The sequence below is a fragment of the Astyanax mexicanus genome, chromosome 21, assembly GCF_023375975.1.
Source record: "Astyanax mexicanus isolate ESR-SI-001 chromosome 21, AstMex3_surface, whole genome shotgun sequence".
Taxonomy (NCBI): domain Eukaryota; kingdom Metazoa; phylum Chordata; class Actinopteri; order Characiformes; family Acestrorhamphidae; genus Astyanax; species Astyanax mexicanus.
Genome location: NC_064428.1, coordinates 23777146 through 23796573, shown reverse-complemented (window position 1 = coordinate 23796573; position 19428 = coordinate 23777146). Strand labels below are relative to the sequence as shown.

Sequence of the window (19428 nt, the reverse complement as noted above, 5' to 3'; positions counted from 1 at the left end):
CAAGTGTAAACAGACTCATGACACATTTTTTTTAATTCTGTTTTAAAAATTCAGAATTGCTGATTGCTCCAACACCTTAAGGAGACATTCTGACACACTATAAACTATTATAAACTATTGTTTCCAATAAATGTCAATTTATTGTCTACTATTTAAGTGTTGTTGCTGTAATAAGTTGAGTTGTACTGACTTAATATCAAAAATACATTATAACTATTGGTGCGTGCCTTTATTATATTCTCACCATTAGTGTGTAGTTCTATCAATAACTACTACCTTACCTTTATCTCACCTTACTTATTTAAAACAAGCAACAACTGCTTATCACAAGAAAAAGTAGTTTTTTTATGGATTTTGCTTTTAGTCCCATCTGATCTCCCAAGGGAATGTATACTTGGGGGGCAAGACTACACACTGATGGTGAGTTAGTGGTTGGGGACACTCCCATTATGGGCATAATAGATACCAGGAACCAATAGGGAAGATGTATGGGTTAATATGGTGCTACATTATGTAAGTAAAACCTACTAAGACACAGCAACTAAAATATTCCTCAGCGAGTTTCATAGGTACAGAGTTTTAATTAGCATTGAAGTTGAGTTACTTAAAAGACAAGCGCACACGCGCGCTACGCAAATGGCGCAGCACACTGTAGCCGACGCCGCGGACATTGTGACTGCTCAAAGAGCAGCCCTTTCTCCAGAGAATGTGGACATTCTCATCTTCTTAAAGAAGAACTTGAAAATACAAAAATATTGGTTTGTCTATCCTCAAATATGTTAATAGTTTTGGTACCTTAAGGAGCATCTTTCTCTCAGATAAAGTAAATAATATATCTTTATTAAATAAAAAAAATTGTCATTCTCAGGGACCGAAAAAGTCTTATTTTTCATGTTTAACTGTTATAGTAGGATAGAGTTCAGTTTGTTGAGGCTCTAATTGTTCTATTATTTTGTACATGACTGTTCCTGTATTTTTTTTTTATGTTGCAGATTGCTGTTTTAATAGTGCACACTGCTGCTACCAAAAAAGCCAGTAGATGGCATTACATATATATCTTAATTAAATTATTTAAATTTGACCATTAGTGCCTAATGTGGTGTATTACAGATCACTTCCCACCTTTTGAAATAAGATATTGTAAATTTGATTAATTAAACCAATGACTGACCATACACTAATCTAAAACTGGCATAGGCCTCTCTGCTGTAAAAAAAGAAAAAAGAAAATCGAGAATCGAATCGTGACCCTAAAATCGGAAATAAAATCGAATCAAAGATTTAGAGAATCGTGACACCCCTAATATATATATATTATTATTATTATTTATGCATTTCTTTTTAAATATTACGTCTTGAATTTTTTTTTTTTGGCACACTCACTTTTTAAATTTAAGTTCTCTTGTTTGTGCATGATATTAAGGAGCCTATTGTGAACAGGGATATAAAGCAGACCTGGGAGTGAATGTAAATGAGTAGATGAGAAGTTGTTCAAGATAAGCAATATTTCAATAGGAACACGCTGTTATTCCACGCTCTGTAACTGAGGAAAGGTCTCCTCCTCCTTTTTTTCCTGACAGGTGATTTAGTCCTCTCTCTATGCAGCCTGGCTTTCAAAACAACTTTGTTAAGGTGGGCTATTTGTCATATGCAGACGGGGGGGGGGCTCCTTGGGTCTTGGGTTTTAACAGGAGCGTCACAGCTTGAGCAGCAAACTGGAATTGCACACTGCTGCCCAATGGCGCAACATCCAGAACAGAGATCATTCAGCCCACGCCTCAGTTTATCATTTTAATGTGCAACAAAAAAATATGAGTTATGAGTTTCTTTGATTTCACCAAATTGTAAACCTCAGAAATAAATCAAGAGGAAGATGGATGATCCCAAGCCATCAAACCAAACTGAACTGCTTGAATTTTTGCACCAGGAGTGCAGGCATAAAGTTATCCAAAAGCAGTGTGTAAGACTGGTGGAGGAGAACATGATGCCAAGATGCATGTTTAAAACTGTGATTAAAAACCAGGGTTATTCCACCAAATATCCACTGATTTCTGAACTCTTAAAACTTTTTATTTGAGGTTTGAAAGCTCTGCAACTTTTCTGTTATTTCAGCCATTTCTTACTTTCTTCAAGTAAATGTTCTAAATGACAATATTTTTATTTGCTAAAAAGATAAAAAATAGCAAAATCAGAGAAACTTGTTCAGAAACAGAAGTGGTCTCTTAATTTTTTTCGAAGCTGTATATACAAATAATGAACATCGTTGTTTGATTCTATAATTTGCCAACATAATTTCTGCCAAACTCCAGATAAAAATATTGTCATTTACAGCATTTATTTGCAGAAAATGAGAAATGTTCAAAAACCTGCAATCTCTAGAATCCCGTCTCTAGACTATAATACCCAGAATGCACCGCACACTGCCGTCACTCCCTCTCACGATCCATGTCACTACACAAGGCACCTCCATGAAGTCCATGAAGATCACCTGAATACTGATTACACCTGTGTACACCCATATATATAAATACACACAGCCTGCTGAGTAATGCTGGTTTCGCCGCTCTACAGCAGGTATATCCCTTGCCTTGTTTATTCACCTGTATTTATAGCATGTTTTCTCCCTGATATTACATAAGAGCAACTGGTACTTTTGGCAGTGTGGGCAGTGTGCCAAGTCCTGCTGGAAAATGAAATCCGCATCTACATAAAAGTTGTCAGCAGAGGGAAGCGTAACAAAAGTTGGTTTTAGAAAAGTTGAGTTTGGTACTTTTCTAAAACATTATTTTACTTGTTTTTTTGTTTCTAGAATATCCATGTAGCACAAAGCTAAGTCTCAGATTTGATCAGATTGCGTGATTAATCACATCACACACAAATAAAAAGTGGTTATATAATCACATTACGGTTTATCCTGCATGTGAAGTTCAGCATTACTGCACAGTAAATCCAGTTCTGCTGAAAGAGAAGAAAATGTGCTCTTTTCGTCGTTCATCTGAAAGTCATTTCTGGAATGTTCTTTATAAAGGTGCTGAGAGCTCAGTGTATGGAACTGACATACCATGAACCCTAACACTGTTCTTATTCAGCGTCCTTCTTTAAAAGAAAATGTGACGTTATTAAAACACGACTTGAAATCGGATCAATTTCAAAACCCTAAAACTAGTTTACAACGGAGAAAGCAGAATTTACATGCAGTCAATTAAAATCTGACTATAGCTAAGTTTCTAAAGTTATGTAATTATTCAACTCAAATTTCATAGATTGGACATACAGCTCTGAACAAAAAGAAGAGACCACTTCAGTTTCTGAATCAGTTTCTCTGATTTTGCTATTTGTAGGTATATGTTTGAGTAAAATGAACATTGTGGTTTTATTTTATAAACTATGGACAACATTTTCCCCAAATTCCAGACAAAAATACTGTCATTTGGAGCATTTATTTACAGAAAATGAGAAATGGCTGAAATAACAAAAAAAAAAATGCAGAGCTTTTAGACCTCAAATAATACAAAGAAAACAACTGCATTTTCATTTTAAAGTTTTAAGAGTTTAGAAATCAATATTTGGTAGAATAACCCTCGTTTTTAATTACAGTTTTCATGCATCTCGGCATGTTCTCCTCCACCAGTCTTACACACTGCTTTTGTTTAACTTTATTCCACTTCTAGTGCAAAAATTCAAACAGTTCAGCTTGGTTTGATGGCTTGTTATCATCCATCTTCCTCTTGATTATATTCCAGAGGTTTTTAACTTGGTAAAACCATCAAAGAAACTCATCATTTTTAAGTGGTCTCTTATTTTCCCACCATTTCTTTTTTTGTAATAGGCAAATCAGCTTGAAATCAATTCTGAACAAAACCAACATGGCTGTATGTAGATCTTACAGTTCAACAGATCACTTCTGAGCATTTTCCACTCCAACCAAAGTCAAGAAGGAACTTCTTAGAATACTCGTCTTACAATAATTGCATTCCTTTGGCACCTTGAAAGACGTCCAAGGAGACAAAACTCATATAGTAACATATTACAGGATAGCGGGAGGTAGCAGTAGCTTCAGCTCTGCATTCCCACCTCTGTTTGACCTCCATCCTGAATGTACAGCAAATCCTGGAGATAATAAGCATTAGCAAATCTGGCTCATCTTATTCTAGACAGAAAGCTTTGGCCTCTCTTAGAATTTAAGGTCTCATTCCATCGTTTTTTTGTTTTTTTTTTCATTTATTTTTAAGATAAATCTAGTTGTGGTCTCTAGTATGAATGAATTCCATGAATGCTCTGGTGTTTCTGTACAGCCCTGCGTTAGATCACTGGATTAGTGGTCTCTGAAGAAAGAAAGAAAAAATATATCGTCTCTGATTGGCTGACAGCACTGCAGCAGAGAACGCCTACCTGTCTTTCCCCACAGTCAATTTTACATCTCTAAAACTCTCTAAAAGTTCTAAATGTTTTCAGAGATACAGCGTTAGTTATACAGAGACACAGCACTGAGTGCTAGATGAAGTTAACCCTTAAACTTCACTTAATGTCAGACTCGAGCGGCCCAGCAGTCCCCCTACCCACGGGCGTGACGGCGCTACCCCCCGCGGCAGCACAAATTACCCCCTACCTGTGGCCGCGAAGCCTCTATCCCCGCGGCAGTGCGAACGACGACCGCTTTGACCGGTGTCCGGAGATATTATTTAAACCTAGAGTTACTTACACAAGATAGCTAACGCTAACTAGCTCTGTAAACACAGCTGAAAACAGAGTAAACAGAGCTGTAAGCTCCTAATGCTATAGCCCAGGTTCAGCCCCGACTGTGGGCGGTCCTGACCCGAGGTGGGCGAGGCCATGAAGTCAGTACATTACATTACATTACATTACTTTACATTTGGCAGACGCTTTTGTCCAAAGCGACTTACAATAGCGAAGTACAAAAGTAATAGAAGTTAAAGGTAAAAACATCTTTATATATAGCCTAAAGGAGGTGGAAGGGGAATAATGGGATAGAGGAGTGAAGGAGGGGAAGAAGGAAGTGAGGTTAGAAGTAGTTAGTGTGTTAGAGGTGTTAGGAGAGTAAGTGCTTTTTGAAGAGCTCTGTCTTCAGAAGTTTCTTAAAGATAGCGAGAGATTAAGTTAAGATTAAGATTAACTAGTTGATGTAGACACCAAACATCTCTCTGATCAACTCGTATTTCTGAGGCTTTTGTTTTACCAGCAACTACAGACAATGGAGGCTGAGGAACAGTTTCATAGGCAGCATCATAATGTACAACTCAGAGAGATCTACAGTATTATACAAAGAACAAGAAAAAATGGATTTTAGCAGAAGGAGGTCTTTTAACGCTTGATCTATGCTTCGGTTCTACAGAATGAGATGCTGCTATGTGAACAGGTAGCAGTGTCCTCATGTACTTCACAAGATCTGAGATGCCTCCATCATGCCTGTGTTTTAGTTCTAATTGACTCAAAAAAAAAAAGTGGACTTAAAAGCAACAGCTGTGTTAAACACTAGTAAAACACACTATCCTTGTGATTATCAAATTATTGTCTTGTTAAATAAGTGGTACTTGTAAGTGGCTGCAAGCTGGAAGCTACGTTGTCCTGAGTCAAGTACGCCAATTTTCATATTTTGCCATTTGAAATAATGTTTTGAAACGTGCACCTGGCGCTCAACACTTTAGAAGCACTTAAACTGGGGGAAGCTGTCAACAAAGTCAACAAGCAGACCACAAAACACGCTTTACTTTTTTTATTTTCAAGTGGGAAAAAATTACTGGTGGTTGCATGTTGTTCCCACTGATGTGTCTTCACTCATTTTTGGGATTTCCGGATTTTTATAGCTGGCAAAATATCATTAAAGAGGCACATGTTGCACAAAATGCACATTTTGCATGTTTTTGCATCTCGATTGCTTCTGTAAATCTCTGGCTGCCTCATCTATCACCCATCAACCCTCACCAGATTCCCACCGTCTAGTTCAGATAAAAAAAAGGCATTTCAGTCATTTTGGTTGAGAATCTCAGTGCACAGTACACAGCAGGATTCACCAGTAGACTTTGTTTGACTGAGGGATCTGAACCAACTGTCCTTAGCAAGTCAGCAGATGAGGGAGATGTAAAGTAAGCACTTTCAAATAATAGAAGAGATTTGTGTTTTTATGGCCTGCAACAATTTAATTTGCGTAAGAGTGACAGAGCATTTAATTGACGAGAGTGATTATGTGCGGACTTCGTTTGACTGAGGGATCTGTAACTACTGTCTGTGGCAAGTCAGCAGATGAGGGAGATGTACAGTAAGTATTTTCAAATACTTCTTATAGTAGAGATTTGTGTTTCTATCGCAGTTAAGCATGAATTAGCTTGTATTTGTTTTGCCACTTAGCACAAGCTTAAAATTATAAAACTACAACTAAAAGTTTATGACTTTTATATACTCTCTATTTCCTTTAACTATTAACTTTTATATGTAATCACCCCCCCCCCACACACACACACCCACACACGTCTTTTCATTGATCATGTTCTGTTGGAATGCATAGTAAAAATAATAAAAAGATGTTAATAAAAAATATTTGTACTATTTTTGCCGCACATCTATTGAACTGTGTGGAAAATAACGGTGCCATTAATCATTTATCTTGTTTATGAGTAACCGTTTGACGTCCCTCATTTTTATATGGTGTAATTCTAAAATTATTCTAGAAATTTTACATTTTTTTGTTCCTGTGGATAGAGTAGATAAATAAAGCATATTGTCACGCGGGCCAAACCAAGGACAAATGGCAGCAATAATAAACAATACCAGAGTGGATACACGAGGAATCCAACAGGTAAAGGGCTAGGCAAAAATGTGTTACCAAAAATGTGTCTGTAACAAGGAAAATTAATGAAATGCTTAGTAGAAGAGCTAGCAAACTGAAACGGAGAGGTATATATAATAACAAGACCAGGTGTAAGCAATCAGAAGCTCGGCGAGCGTGAACGCTGTACTTTCTTGTGATCAGCAGAGAATGGAAGGTCCGATGTGAGTGCATTCTGGGAGTTGGAGTCTTTAATCTTTAGTGTGCGAACCACATTAATGTGAGTCTAGAACAGGCAGAGACTAGACATATATTATAGCATAAAACTGAATCAATATCACAACATATCTTTGTAGTTTTACTCCATTCGGACACATTTCTGGCACTATAAATGTAAATGATATAATGATATACGTTCTTTGTATAAAGAAGAAACAGGAAGACTGGGACATGCTGCTGCTCTTTAGTTGGCATCAATAGGACAGTTCAAAATAAGTGCCTCTATTTTTTATTTTTTATTTTTTTTAAACCTCACATCACTTTGTGCTCTGCAGAACACCCCGCTGCTGTCAAGAGCTAGTTTAAACAGCTGGAGCAGTGCTGACTGCGGACTCTTGCACCTTTCAAACCGTCCAATTAGTAGTATTTGTTTAGGAGGGAGAGAACAAAAGCCGAGAGGCAGCTTTGTGCGATTAGTCCCATTTTCTCGTATTCTTTCTGCAAATGTAGCACTTCTAGCAAGCGGCGTGCAAAAAAAAAAAAAAAAAAGCTGCCTGAAATAGATTTTAGCACACGGTGACGTTAGCGTGAGCCTGTTTTTTTGTGTGCGTGTGTGCGTACAAGTGTGTGAATGTGTGTGTGTGTGTGTGTGACAGCTGGTGTTGGTAGCATATTTCACAACGTTAACAGGAACGTCACGTGACCGACTTGTCGTTAGTTAATTGCAGATCTGCTGTCTGTTTCTATTCGGAATGAGAGAAAAACAAAGAGAGAAGAATCAGATGATTCCTCCAGTTTTCATCTGTTGTATCAGTCTGTCAACTAGGCCTGTCACAATAATTGCAATATCGATTTATCGTACAATAAATGAACATGACCTCAATCATTTTTGATATCCGTGATATAGTTTGTTGTGTTTTTTTGTATGTTTGTTCACATATATGACAGTGAACAGTATTTTAGCCAGTTATGCTTCAATAACTGTGACTCCATATACTAAAGTATATGGACTAAAGTAGCTGAAGAAATTTAATATCATTTAATATAAAAAATATCGTGTATCGCAATAAATTAAATTCCGTGACAATACATCGTCCACAAAAAATTCTTATCGTGACAGGCCTACTGTCAACAATGGCACTCTTCACTTATGATGTCCGCTACAGGCACAGGAAACAATCTGTAAAATGACTAGGAACACTTAAAATGGGGGAAGCTGTTCAACAGCAACAAACATATAAAAAATATATAATTTTTTTTCCTGCAGAAAAATAATAATGGTGGTTGCATGGTTGCAATTGTCTTTATTGATTTTTCATAGCTTGCAAAATATCATTAAAAAGAGACATATTTAGCAAAATTCACTTTTTGCATGCTTTTCTATTTCCGCTTGGGTCTCGATTGCCCCTATAAACCCTCTGGCGACCTTTTATTGTGAGGTCACAATAAGGAAACCTGCATAGAACCTGCATGGCACCCCCCCCTTACCCCTCACTGAATCAACCCCCATCAGAGCTCCACCACTAATTTAGTTAAAGATCTGCCATTTCGTTCATTTCGTTTTGGTTGAGAACACAAAACACAGTACACAGTGCACAGGACGATTAGCCAGCGGACTTCGTCTGACTGAGGGATCTGTACTGTTCTACTGTCCGTGGCAAGTCAGCAGATGAGGGTACAGAGAGATGTACAGTAAGTGCTTTTAAATAATAGAAGAGATTTGTGTTTCTATCGCAGTTAAGCATGAACTGGCTTGTATGTGCTTTGTCATTAAGCTATAGCTTAGAACTAGAAAAAAAATATATAACTAAAAGTTCATAACTATTATATGCTCTCTATTTCCTCAAACTTTTCTTTTCTTTTCTTTTATATTTCCTTTTTCTCACTGTTTCTCTTTGTAGCTTTGAATTCTAGCATGAGATCAGAAACAGAACACAAGAAACAACAGTAGAACAGAAGATTCATAAGTTCCAGATTTTTTAGGTTTTGGGCAACCAGGCATTAAAATGTCATCTCATAGAGCCGCGTATTGACCGCCTGTGTACAAACCACCCGAGACAGCAGCACATATATTAGGATAAAGGGACCAAAAAGACATTTACACACTCCTAGACAGCGGGCGGCAAAGGTCTGTTAATAAATGTTTGGAATTTACCATATGGCAGTAAAGTTATACTCAAGCTGAAGGTCTAAAGTCTGAAGATCTGTTAAAAGTATTTTTCTCCCTTTACAGATTAGCTTTTTTGTAATGCTTACATTGTTCAGATTATCAAACAAACTTTAATATTAGACAAAGATAACTTGAATAGATAAAAAAGCCATTTTTAAAGTGGTAGTCCATATTATTTTGTTTCTAAACTGAAAGCAGAAGCATTTCTGAGTTAAGAAGAGACTAAATATTGTGTTTAATGGTATCAGTGTGCTTAAAACGACCATCCCTGCTAAGCCTAATATATTATAATATATTCATTCTAAAAACTGGGGTGTCAAATTGCTTTTTACGAGAGTTCTTCTGGCCACAGCGCACGTTTATACGTACTTATGTCACACGTACAGCCTCTAAAAGAGGATCCGGCTCGGTTTTACTGAATTTAAGATTAAAGATTCCGCCATCTTATTCAGTTGAATAGAAATAGGCGGGGTTAAAAGTTGTACTGGAGACGTAGTAGTGGCTTTACTTTTTAACCCCTGTCGTACTGTCCATACTTACATACAGTTTATGGTCAGGAATCTCAGAATTCTACCAATGAAGTGTGGAGCTACTTTGAGCTTGTGTTAATGGTGTAAAAATAGTGGTTTCTTTTTCCACGGGCAACTCTATGCCCCTATCACTTGCATTATAAGCCTGTTGGGAGCATCGGCTAAAAGTGCAGTGTTTCGGAATGCTATGGGCAAATGAGGATGGGCTATTCAGCAAAAGTTGTCACTCCTCATCGTTATGTTTCACTACACCCCAAGTCAATTTCACACCATATTTCTCCTTTAATACCAACTGCAAGGTTCAAGGTGCCAACCATTAAAAAGCTCTTACATGAACAGCTTTTAAAGAACGCAACCTGAGCCATGCTGGATGTACTGTAGACATGTGGCAGTGCGCAACAAAAGCTGTGGACGGGAACATGTTTTCTGGCCATCTTCGGGAGGGTGGTCCATCTGGCCCTGTGAAAGTGTGTGTGCGTCAAAGAATGGTGGCTAGACCATGGTGAGAAAGCAGATGCCCAACCCGTCCGTGAGCTGTAGATGGACTCACTGTATTACACACACACATCTACAGTGATATAAACATTTTTTTTGCATGTTTGTCACTCTTAAATGTTTTAGATCATCAAAAAAAAATAAAAAATGAGTCCAAGAAAACACAAGTAAAAAACACAAAATGCAGTTTTTAAATGTAGGTTTTCATTATTAAAAGAGACAAAGACCACCCTTAGCTGCAACAACTGCAATTAAGCGTTTGCAGTAACTTGCAATAAGTCTTTTACAGCACTGTGGAGGATTTTTTCCTCCACTCTTCTTTACAGAATTGTTGTAATTCCACCACATCTCAACAGGATTCTGGTCAGGACATTGACTAGGCCACTCCAAAGTCTTCACTTTGTTTTTCTTCAGCCATTCAGAGGAGGACTTCCTGGTGTGTTTTGGGTCATTGTCATGCTGCAGAGCCCAAGTTCGTTTCAGCTTGAGGTCACGAACAAAAATGGTCAGACATTCACCTTCAGGATTTTTTAGTAGACAAATTAAATCATGTTTGACTGAATTATTTATCACAGCAAATATTTCAGGTCCTGAAGCAAAACAGCAAAAAAAAAAAACAGACCTTTACACTACTGCCACCATGTTTTGCTGTAGATGTTATGTTTTTTTGTCTGAAATGTGGTGTTACTTTAACGCAAGTAAACTTTCCAAAATGTTCAACTTTTGTCTCGTCAGTCCCAAGAGCATTTTCATTTCCTAAAAGTCTTCTGGATAATGAAGATGTTTTCTGGCAAACTGAGGCGAGCCTTAATATTGTTTTTGCTCAGCAGTGGTTTTTATCTTGGCACTCTGCCATGCCGGCCATTTTTCCCCACTCTCTTTCTTATGGTGGAGTCATGAATGCTGACCTTAACTGAGGCAAGTGAGGTCTGTAGTTCTTTGGATGTTGTTGTTGGGTCTTTTGTGACCTCTTGGATGAGTCGTCACTACACTCTTAGGGTAATTTTGGTTGGCCGGACAATCCTAGGAAGGTTCACCACTGTTCCAATGTTTTACCATTTGTGAATAATGACTCTCACTGTGGTTTGTTGGAGTCCCAAAACTTAAGAAATGGCTTTATAACCTTTTCCAAACTGATAGATCTCAATTACTTTCTTTCTCATTTGTTCCTGAATAGCTTTGGATATTGGCTTTTGAGTATCTCTTGGTCACTTTGTCAGGCTTCATCAGGTTCTATTTAAGTGATTTCTTTATTGGGAACAGGTGTGGCTTACTGTGGGGTCTTTTGTGACCTCTTGGATGAGTTGTTTCTGTGCTCTTGGGGTAATTATGGTCGGCAGGCCACTCCTGGGAAGGTTCACCACTGTTCCACTGTTTTGCCATTTGTGAATAGTGTCTCTCACTGTGGTTTGTTGGAGTTCCAAAACTTTAAAAATTGCTTTATAACCTCTTCCAGACTAATAGATCTAATATTTTTGTTTTTTGGATATCGGCATGATGTTTAGCTTTTGAGTATCTCTTGGTCTACTTCGCTTTGTCAGGTTCTATTTAAGTGATTTCTTTATTAGGAATTAGGAATATCAGGTGTGGCTTGTTGTGGCATCTTTTGTGACCTCTTGGATGAGTCATTGCTGCACTCTTGGGGTAATTTTGGTTGGAAGATTCACCACTGTTCCACTGTTTTGTCATTTATGGATAATGGCTCTCACTGGAGTTCACTGGAGTCTTGAAACTTTAGAAATGGCTTTATAACCTTTTTCAAACTCACAGACCTCCTTTATTTTTTTGATTAAGTCTCGTTTTTGAGTATAATTTGGTCTACTTCGCTTCGTCAGGCAGGTTCTATTTAAGTGATTTCTTGATTGAGAACAGGGTGTGAGAAACTTGAGAAACTGAACTCAGGTGTGATAAACCACAGTTGTGTTACGTTTTAACTGGGGGGAAAAGGCTTTGTAAAGCAGGGCCATGTAGGGTTTTTTTCTGAATAATAATAAAAACCTTCATTTAAAAACTGCATTTTTTCCCCTGCTTATTTGTGTTTTATTGGTCCTTGACTTATATTTGTCTAAATGTAATGTTTAATGATCTTAAACAGTTACCATCGACAAACAGAAAAGCATAAAAATAAGAAATCACTGTACCACTGTAAACACACACACACACACACACACACACACACACAAACAAAAGCTACACACTAATGTACCAGCCCCACTTTTGTCCCATACTAGTGCATAAACAATCACGTCGTCTAAGTAAACACCCAGAGGCTTTATCCATCCATTAATCCTCATTTACATTCAGGCGGGACAGAACCATTAAGAACCTCGCCTTTTGTTTCGCGACGCATTCATACAGTAACAAATACTTACTACCCATTATCCTCAGCGCTAAAAACTGCGCATTTAACACAACGCCCAGCTTTATTCAGTCCATTGTGAGCTTCCCGACTGTGCCTCGCACGGTTACAGGCAGCGAACAAAATCCCCAAAAAGTTTCTCTATTGAATCCGCCCCATTCACACTGCAACACTGGGAAAATTCAATTAAGGCGTATAACAATGGCACCCAGGCTTTAGGGCAGCAGAAGAGAGCGAGTTTAGCTCCTGGAGAAAGGTGAAGGTGATTCAACCTGTCACGAGCCTGATCTAAAGTTTTCAGAGTCCTCCGTAGTGCCTGACTGCCGCGCTCTCCCGCACCGAGCCGCACCAGCGAATCCCGCGCCGCTTAAATAAAGAATTAAATGTCCCAGGATCTCGCCAGAGGCACAAGAACTTCAGCAGTGACAGGCCTGCCAGAAAAACAGCATACTGTAAGAGCTGCAAAAACTACATCCTGACATCCCGCAACTACATACTGAATATGCTAATCTGAAAACAGAGACATGTTCTACAGAGTGCTGTAATTCTACAGTAATAACTGACATGTTAAGCTGAGAATTAGAGAGGTAAGGAAAGTTGATATGAAGTCATCATTCCTAAAAATAACTTATGTATCCTGAACAATACTTCAGGAACTTTTTCTCAAGATATGCACACAAATGATTTTTTCTAGGACCGAAATTGAACAAAATGAAAACAATTGGCAAATAATTGGTCTTTTCTCTCGTGCACTTTTCAGTCGAACAACGAAAATTATGTTTTTGCCATTGTCGGACAAATATTTTTGGTTGCTGGAAGAATTAGACATACCTCTCTGAAAACGAGTGGGACAAAACACAGGACCACCATAGTTGTAAGTATAGCAATGTGTCAATCAAATCAAAGGCAAAGCCACAAATATTTTCAGCTACAGCTGGAATTCATGCATTTCCATAGAATTAAATTCACAAATTATTTTTATAATGACCAAACCCAAACAAAATAAAGCATTTGGTCAAAAGCTGAAGAAATGCTGAACAAGACATGCACACAAATTATTTTTTCTAGGACCAAAATTTAACAAAATGAAAACAATTGGCACATTAATTGGCTTTTTGCTGGTACACTTTTCTGTCGAACAACAAAAATGATATTTTTGCCATTTCAGCCAAATAATTTTGGTTGCTGAAAGAATTGGACATTCCTCTCTAAAAAAACGAGTGGGACAAAACACAGGACCACTGTATTTGTAAATTGACCATTGTGCTCCATTCAAATCAAAGTCAAAGCCATGAATATTTTCAACAACAGCTGGAATTCATGCATTTCCATAGGATTAAATTCACAAATTATTTTTTTTTATGACCAAACCCAAACAAAATAAAGCATTTGATCAAAAGCTGAAGAAATGCTGAGCAAGACATGCACACAATTTTTTTTTTTTCTAGCAACGGAATTAAACAAAATGAAAACAATCGGCACATTAATTGGTCTTTTCGCTGGTACACTTTTCACTTGAACAACAAATGTGCCATGTTTTTGTCATTTTCGGACATATTTTCTTGGTCGAGTGGTACAAAAAAACACAAGACCACCAAGGTTGTAAGTTTAGCAATTTGCTGTATTCAAATCAAAGGCAAAGCCACTTAAACTGGTAAGCAAGGACTTCTGATGCTTTATCTTCTAATGCATGAATGAAAATGCATTCATATTTTATAAAGATGTTTTCAGAAGCTAAAATGCTAATTTCGACAAGGCCATGAAAGCTGAGGAAGCATACAGGTACCCATGCTAGGCTAGAAGCTAACACAAGCTAATCATCTATTACCTTCTCTTCTCTCCAAAATCACTAAAAATAAAAAAAATCAGGCAGACAAGCACACCGGGTGCTAAGCAAAATGCAACCCAAGACGACCAGCTACATTATTTTTCATCTGACTAATCAAAAATGCCAGAGGACTCCAAAAGGACAGCATTATTATTTATATTGACAAGACTTGGGAATTTATCTAGCCTTGTTACAGTTCTCACAATAAAACCGTGCTAAAAACATGCTTATAAATATGCACTATTATATATACTTTCACTAGCCCACCATCAAGTAAAAATCTGCATGCTGCTTTCTGAGGCAAAATGAAAGCATTGTAAATAGACTTGTAAAACCACATCCCAAGTATTTGGTTACGTGCTTACAATTTTTACATTATTGAGTGAATTAAAATACTCAATAAATGCTTTCTATACTTTTATATTTAAAATATATTTATACTTTTTCCTGTACTTTACCTGCATTTTTATCTTCATTGAGAATGAATGTGATATTATAACACCATCCCAATAGTTTTATCCACCCCTATTTGTAAAGGCAAACTTGCCACATGTTTGGACTGAAGTGCAGAAAACTAAGACAGTCAGTAAGAAAGTTGTTCTCTCGAGTGATGTCATGCTGTTGAGATAAATGAATGATTTAACTTGCTGTTCTCCACTCTATTGCCAAGTTAAAGAGCAATAGAGCAAACCATGGTGCTGAAACTGAAAACAGAAACATCATAGAAGAATTCTGTCTAACAGAATTATGTTCATTATTTTGATTGGTTTAAATACAAAAATCAACTTGCTAGTTCTTGGCTGATGCCAATAAATGTTGTGTGACCAAAATTTGATATCAAGACAACATTTAATACAAAGTTTCCTTTGATGTTAGACGTTGATCAGACATTTGATGTTGATATTGATATGTTGGTTTTCGAATATCTTCCAAGCGCCACACAGCAACGTCATTCTGATGTTAAAATCCAACAATATATTGTGTCAAACAATGTCAATATTTGCTAAACCTTATAATAGCAATATCCAAACAATTTGATGTTCTATGATTGATACATGTTAATATGTTGGTAGGGTTGCAACAGTACAATAACTCAAAACATCACAGTTTTATAGTACACAAATTTAAGTATATTTATAGTATACAAATTTTTGCTCTACAAGGGCCTGGTGTCCTCTTATGAGGCCAGTAGACTGTCAAAGGAGTTTAACATGTTACACTTACAATTTTGTAAATACAGTAAATGTTTTTTTTTTTTTTTTACTTTGTTATGTCTTTTTGTTGAAGCAGCACTTTAAATGAGCCATATTGTTTAAAGGGGCACAAGTGTTGTTTCTACTTTTGTTTTGCACTTATTGCAACTTCATTGTATTCTATATAAATATAAAACTAAAGTCCTCATACGTGGACATAATTGTTCTCAGAAACTACCTCACGTAAAAAGATCATTCTTTGTTTTTACACTAATCAGGTGCCAATTAGCCCAAACAGCAAAGAGTTTGAGGTTTTAGGAGGTCAATTCATTTTTGGTTGAACAAACACTTTGCTGTAATGCAAAAAAAAAAAAAAAATCTCTATTTTAAAAAAGACATAAATCGTACTTGGTACTGTAGCTAACAACAATAAACTTCTACAACCCTGAATGCTGTAAACTTGCCCTAAGACCCTGACCCTGGTAAATTTAACTTGGTCTAAACAGGCCTTGTGTTGGGCATGGGATTCCATGGAATTTTTAAGTTGCCCAAAGAAAAAATATCCAACGTTTACTTGAGGTTAGATGAAGTAAAGAAAATGCAGCATAAATATAATAAAGTTGACATCAATTTTCACAGTCCCATACATTAATTTAATCTGGTCCAAATAAGCCAATAGTATAATAAATTGCTATTTTTGTAAATTACATTTACTTATGTTGACTCATGTTAGACATTGAGTTCCATTCCATTCCATTTAGCTAAATTGTTTGTGACAACCTTTTTAGCCAACACCAACTAGTGATGTTTAGTCTGTTTAAAGCACTGTGCCATCTGATAGTGTTGCCTGAGAAACGTCTAAAGAACGTGGCCTAAAACTGTTGCCAAACCTGAACTGTTGTAAGATGCATTTGGAGAAGCGACAGCAGCGCTTTTCCCAAGTAACAGAGGAGCACTACATGCTGGTTGTGTAACTCCAGCTACCAGCTAAAGCAGAGGCGTGGATTGTGATTGCGCTTCTGCTGCTCCATTCACCTGCTCCCACAGAGGACACCAGCCACACGCCTGAGGTTATGGAGGTACAGGATGCACTGTTTTTGACCCTTACACACTAAAAAACAGAGCTACGATATAAGTACTTTCTTGTACTCAAAGGTACATATTCTCACATTTTAATCATTGTCCCCTTAAATGTATAATATTGGTCTTAAGATAATCAGATGGTTTTCCTCTGTACAAAGTACAAAGTCATTCCAAACAGCAGGAAGTAAAGATTTGTACCATCTAACCAGCCAAAAGCTACATTCTGTATTAAAAAACAATATTTATATTTTAATTATATATTTGTTCATTATTGAAAGCCAGACAATTTTGCTACATCAAGTTCTTGACACATATTCAGCTGATGATAGTGTTTATAACCTTTGTAATTTAAAAAAAAAAAACATGGTACTCTATTGTACCTCAAAATAAGGCACAGCCCAGTGACAAGCTTTGTACTCTTTTAAGTACAAATCTGTACTTATTTTCCTTAAGCTCTATCTATCAGGACGGGATTAGTTTCTCAGAGGGATGTCTGTGAAAAATATTTCACACTTTTACTCAGTGATAAAACTTTTGCATCCGGACTGCAATTGAAAAAACAGGAGGACCAGTGTGTTTTTTTTTTTTTTTGCTTGGTCACATGGCATCGCAGCCTTCAGTAGCTCCTCCATTTCCATCTGCCATTGTGTTTATGTGGGTCTCAGTGGAAACACGTGTGGCAATGGACATATAGCTATTTTATTAAACAGGAGGTGACCAAACTCAGAGATGTGCATCACTACGGGACTAAAATTACCAAATACCCGGGGACCAAGGAGTTCAGCGAAAAACAGTAGATAATTCAGCCTGGAATTATTTTTCTCAAAAAAAGTCTGAGAAAAACAAGTACATGGTCATTTCCATAGAGAAAAAAAACACACAGAGGACCCCCTATTAAAACAAGAGAAAATTACCCCATGCAGGACCACTTGAGAAACTAATCCTGTTTGTTTAGAGCTAGCATAGGTCGTCGCAACAGCTCGCGCGCACACTCCATCTCTTCCCACGCGCGCGCTCGCTTATATGCGTTCAAACACAACAACACACCGATTCATTGATTGATTGATTAATGCGCGTGAAGTGAGTTGAGAGAGCATCATCATCATGACCATCGCCACCACCAGCATTAGCAGCATCATCACCAGCATCAGTATCATCAGCAGCATCAGCATCAACTCTCTCTTCTGCACAGCGTTTTAAAAAGTGATAAACACACACACACAATAAAAAAGTATCGGAGGAAACTTACGCTGCTGTTCTGTCCGGACCAGTGCACCATGGCTTGGTTGTGCGCGGAGTCTCCGGTCAGGGCGAAGGTGGAGCTGGTGAGTTTCAGCTCCTCTTGCCTGGAGCTGGAGGTCCTCCTCTCCTCCTTATTCCACCTGAGCTCAGCCCGTTCCCGGCTGCTGCCACCGCCGCTGCCGGTGCTCCTGCGTCCACGATACTTAAGACGCGCGTCGGCAATCTGGCCGTCGTGAACTTTCCCACCACGACTCGAACTCAAACTCGAACCCAGTTGGCGATCAAAAACGTTCAAGCGGTCCGTGGAGCTTCTCCGTACTTCTCGCAGTACTTCTCGTTTTCTCCGCGAAGCCGCCGCCACTTCCACCGGCTCCTCCTCGCTCCCTCTGCCGCTCTGAGGATGCTCCTCCCCGGCCAAGGTCTGTCCGTCGAGTCGGTCCTCCTGCGCAACTTCGCCCCGGGACCCTGTTGCCTGGAGCGGCACAGCAGAGTCCCGGGCGTCCCCCGTCTTCAGCTTCAGCAGCACCAGCCGCTGATCGCTCGGCCGCCACTCGCCTCCCGCCACCTGGCACGATCGGCAACTTATCTCGCTCCTGACCGGCAGCATCAGCACCACCATCAGCACCATCATCACCGTGCCGAACATCCCGATCCAACCCTGGCCAGAGCGTCCCCCTCTCCGCATCCTCTGCAGCGGATAGACGCGGCTCCGTGCTTTGTTTTTCCGCACCTATTCTTCTATCTCTCTATCTCTCTTTCTATCCTTTTTTCTCGCTCTCTGTCTCTCCTTCTCTTTTTCTCTTGGGTTCTTTCCTTCTATACAGTATCTCTCCTTTTTTCTCCGTCGACGCCGAAAGCGACTCAACTCTTCTTCCCACAAGTTGAGAGAGAGAAAGACGAGTGAAGAAGACGAGGCGAGGATGATGCGAGGAAGACGCGAGGAGCGTGTGCGTGTGCGCGCGCGCGCTCGTGCCCAAAAGTGTGACTCTGCGAGGCGCAGCCAAGTTGAAGAAGGATCTTGATCAGATGAAGGGGCGGGGCTACTGCTAATAGAGGCGGGAAAAAATGAGCCCACGCGCAGGAATAATATTTATAAATATATGTATATATAGAAATATGATATGTTGCATACTAGAGATTGAATAATATACATTTAATAAAACATGTAACAAAAAAGAGACCACTTCAGTTTCTGAATCAGTTTCATCTGATTTAGCTGTTTAGAGGTATATGTTTGAGTAAAATGAATGTTGTTGTTTTATTCTATAAACTACAGGCAACGTGGACATTTCTCCCAAATTAAAAAAAATATATATATGTATATATTTTGGAGCTTGTTTTTGAAAGAATGGCTGAAATAACAATAATAAAAAAAAAAGATTTTCAGACATTAAATAATGCAGAGTTTAGCAATCAATATTTGGTGGAATAACCCGGGTTTTTAAATCACAGTTTTAATGCATCCTGACATGTTCTCCTCCACCAGTCTTACACACTGCTTTTGGATAACTTTATGCAGCTCCTGG

The 19428-nt window shown here is 38.3% G+C and overlaps 1 protein-coding gene across 2 annotated transcripts in view; it reads right to left on the bottom strand.

The window, feature by feature from the left end:
* LOC103033078 (VPS10 domain-containing receptor SorCS1) overlaps nucleotides 1–18923 on the bottom strand; it is a 389355-nt gene extending 370432 nt beyond the window's left edge. For both annotated transcript variants that reach the window (XM_049469578.1, XM_049469579.1), the window contains exon 1: nucleotides 17910–18923. In XM_049469578.1, the coding sequence (XP_049325535.1) occupies nucleotides 17910–18587 (678 nt within the window). In that variant the 5' untranslated portion in view covers nucleotides 18588–18923. The remainder of the gene's footprint in view (nucleotides 1–17909) is intronic.
* Between the last annotated feature and the right edge of the window lie 505 nt (nucleotides 18924–19428).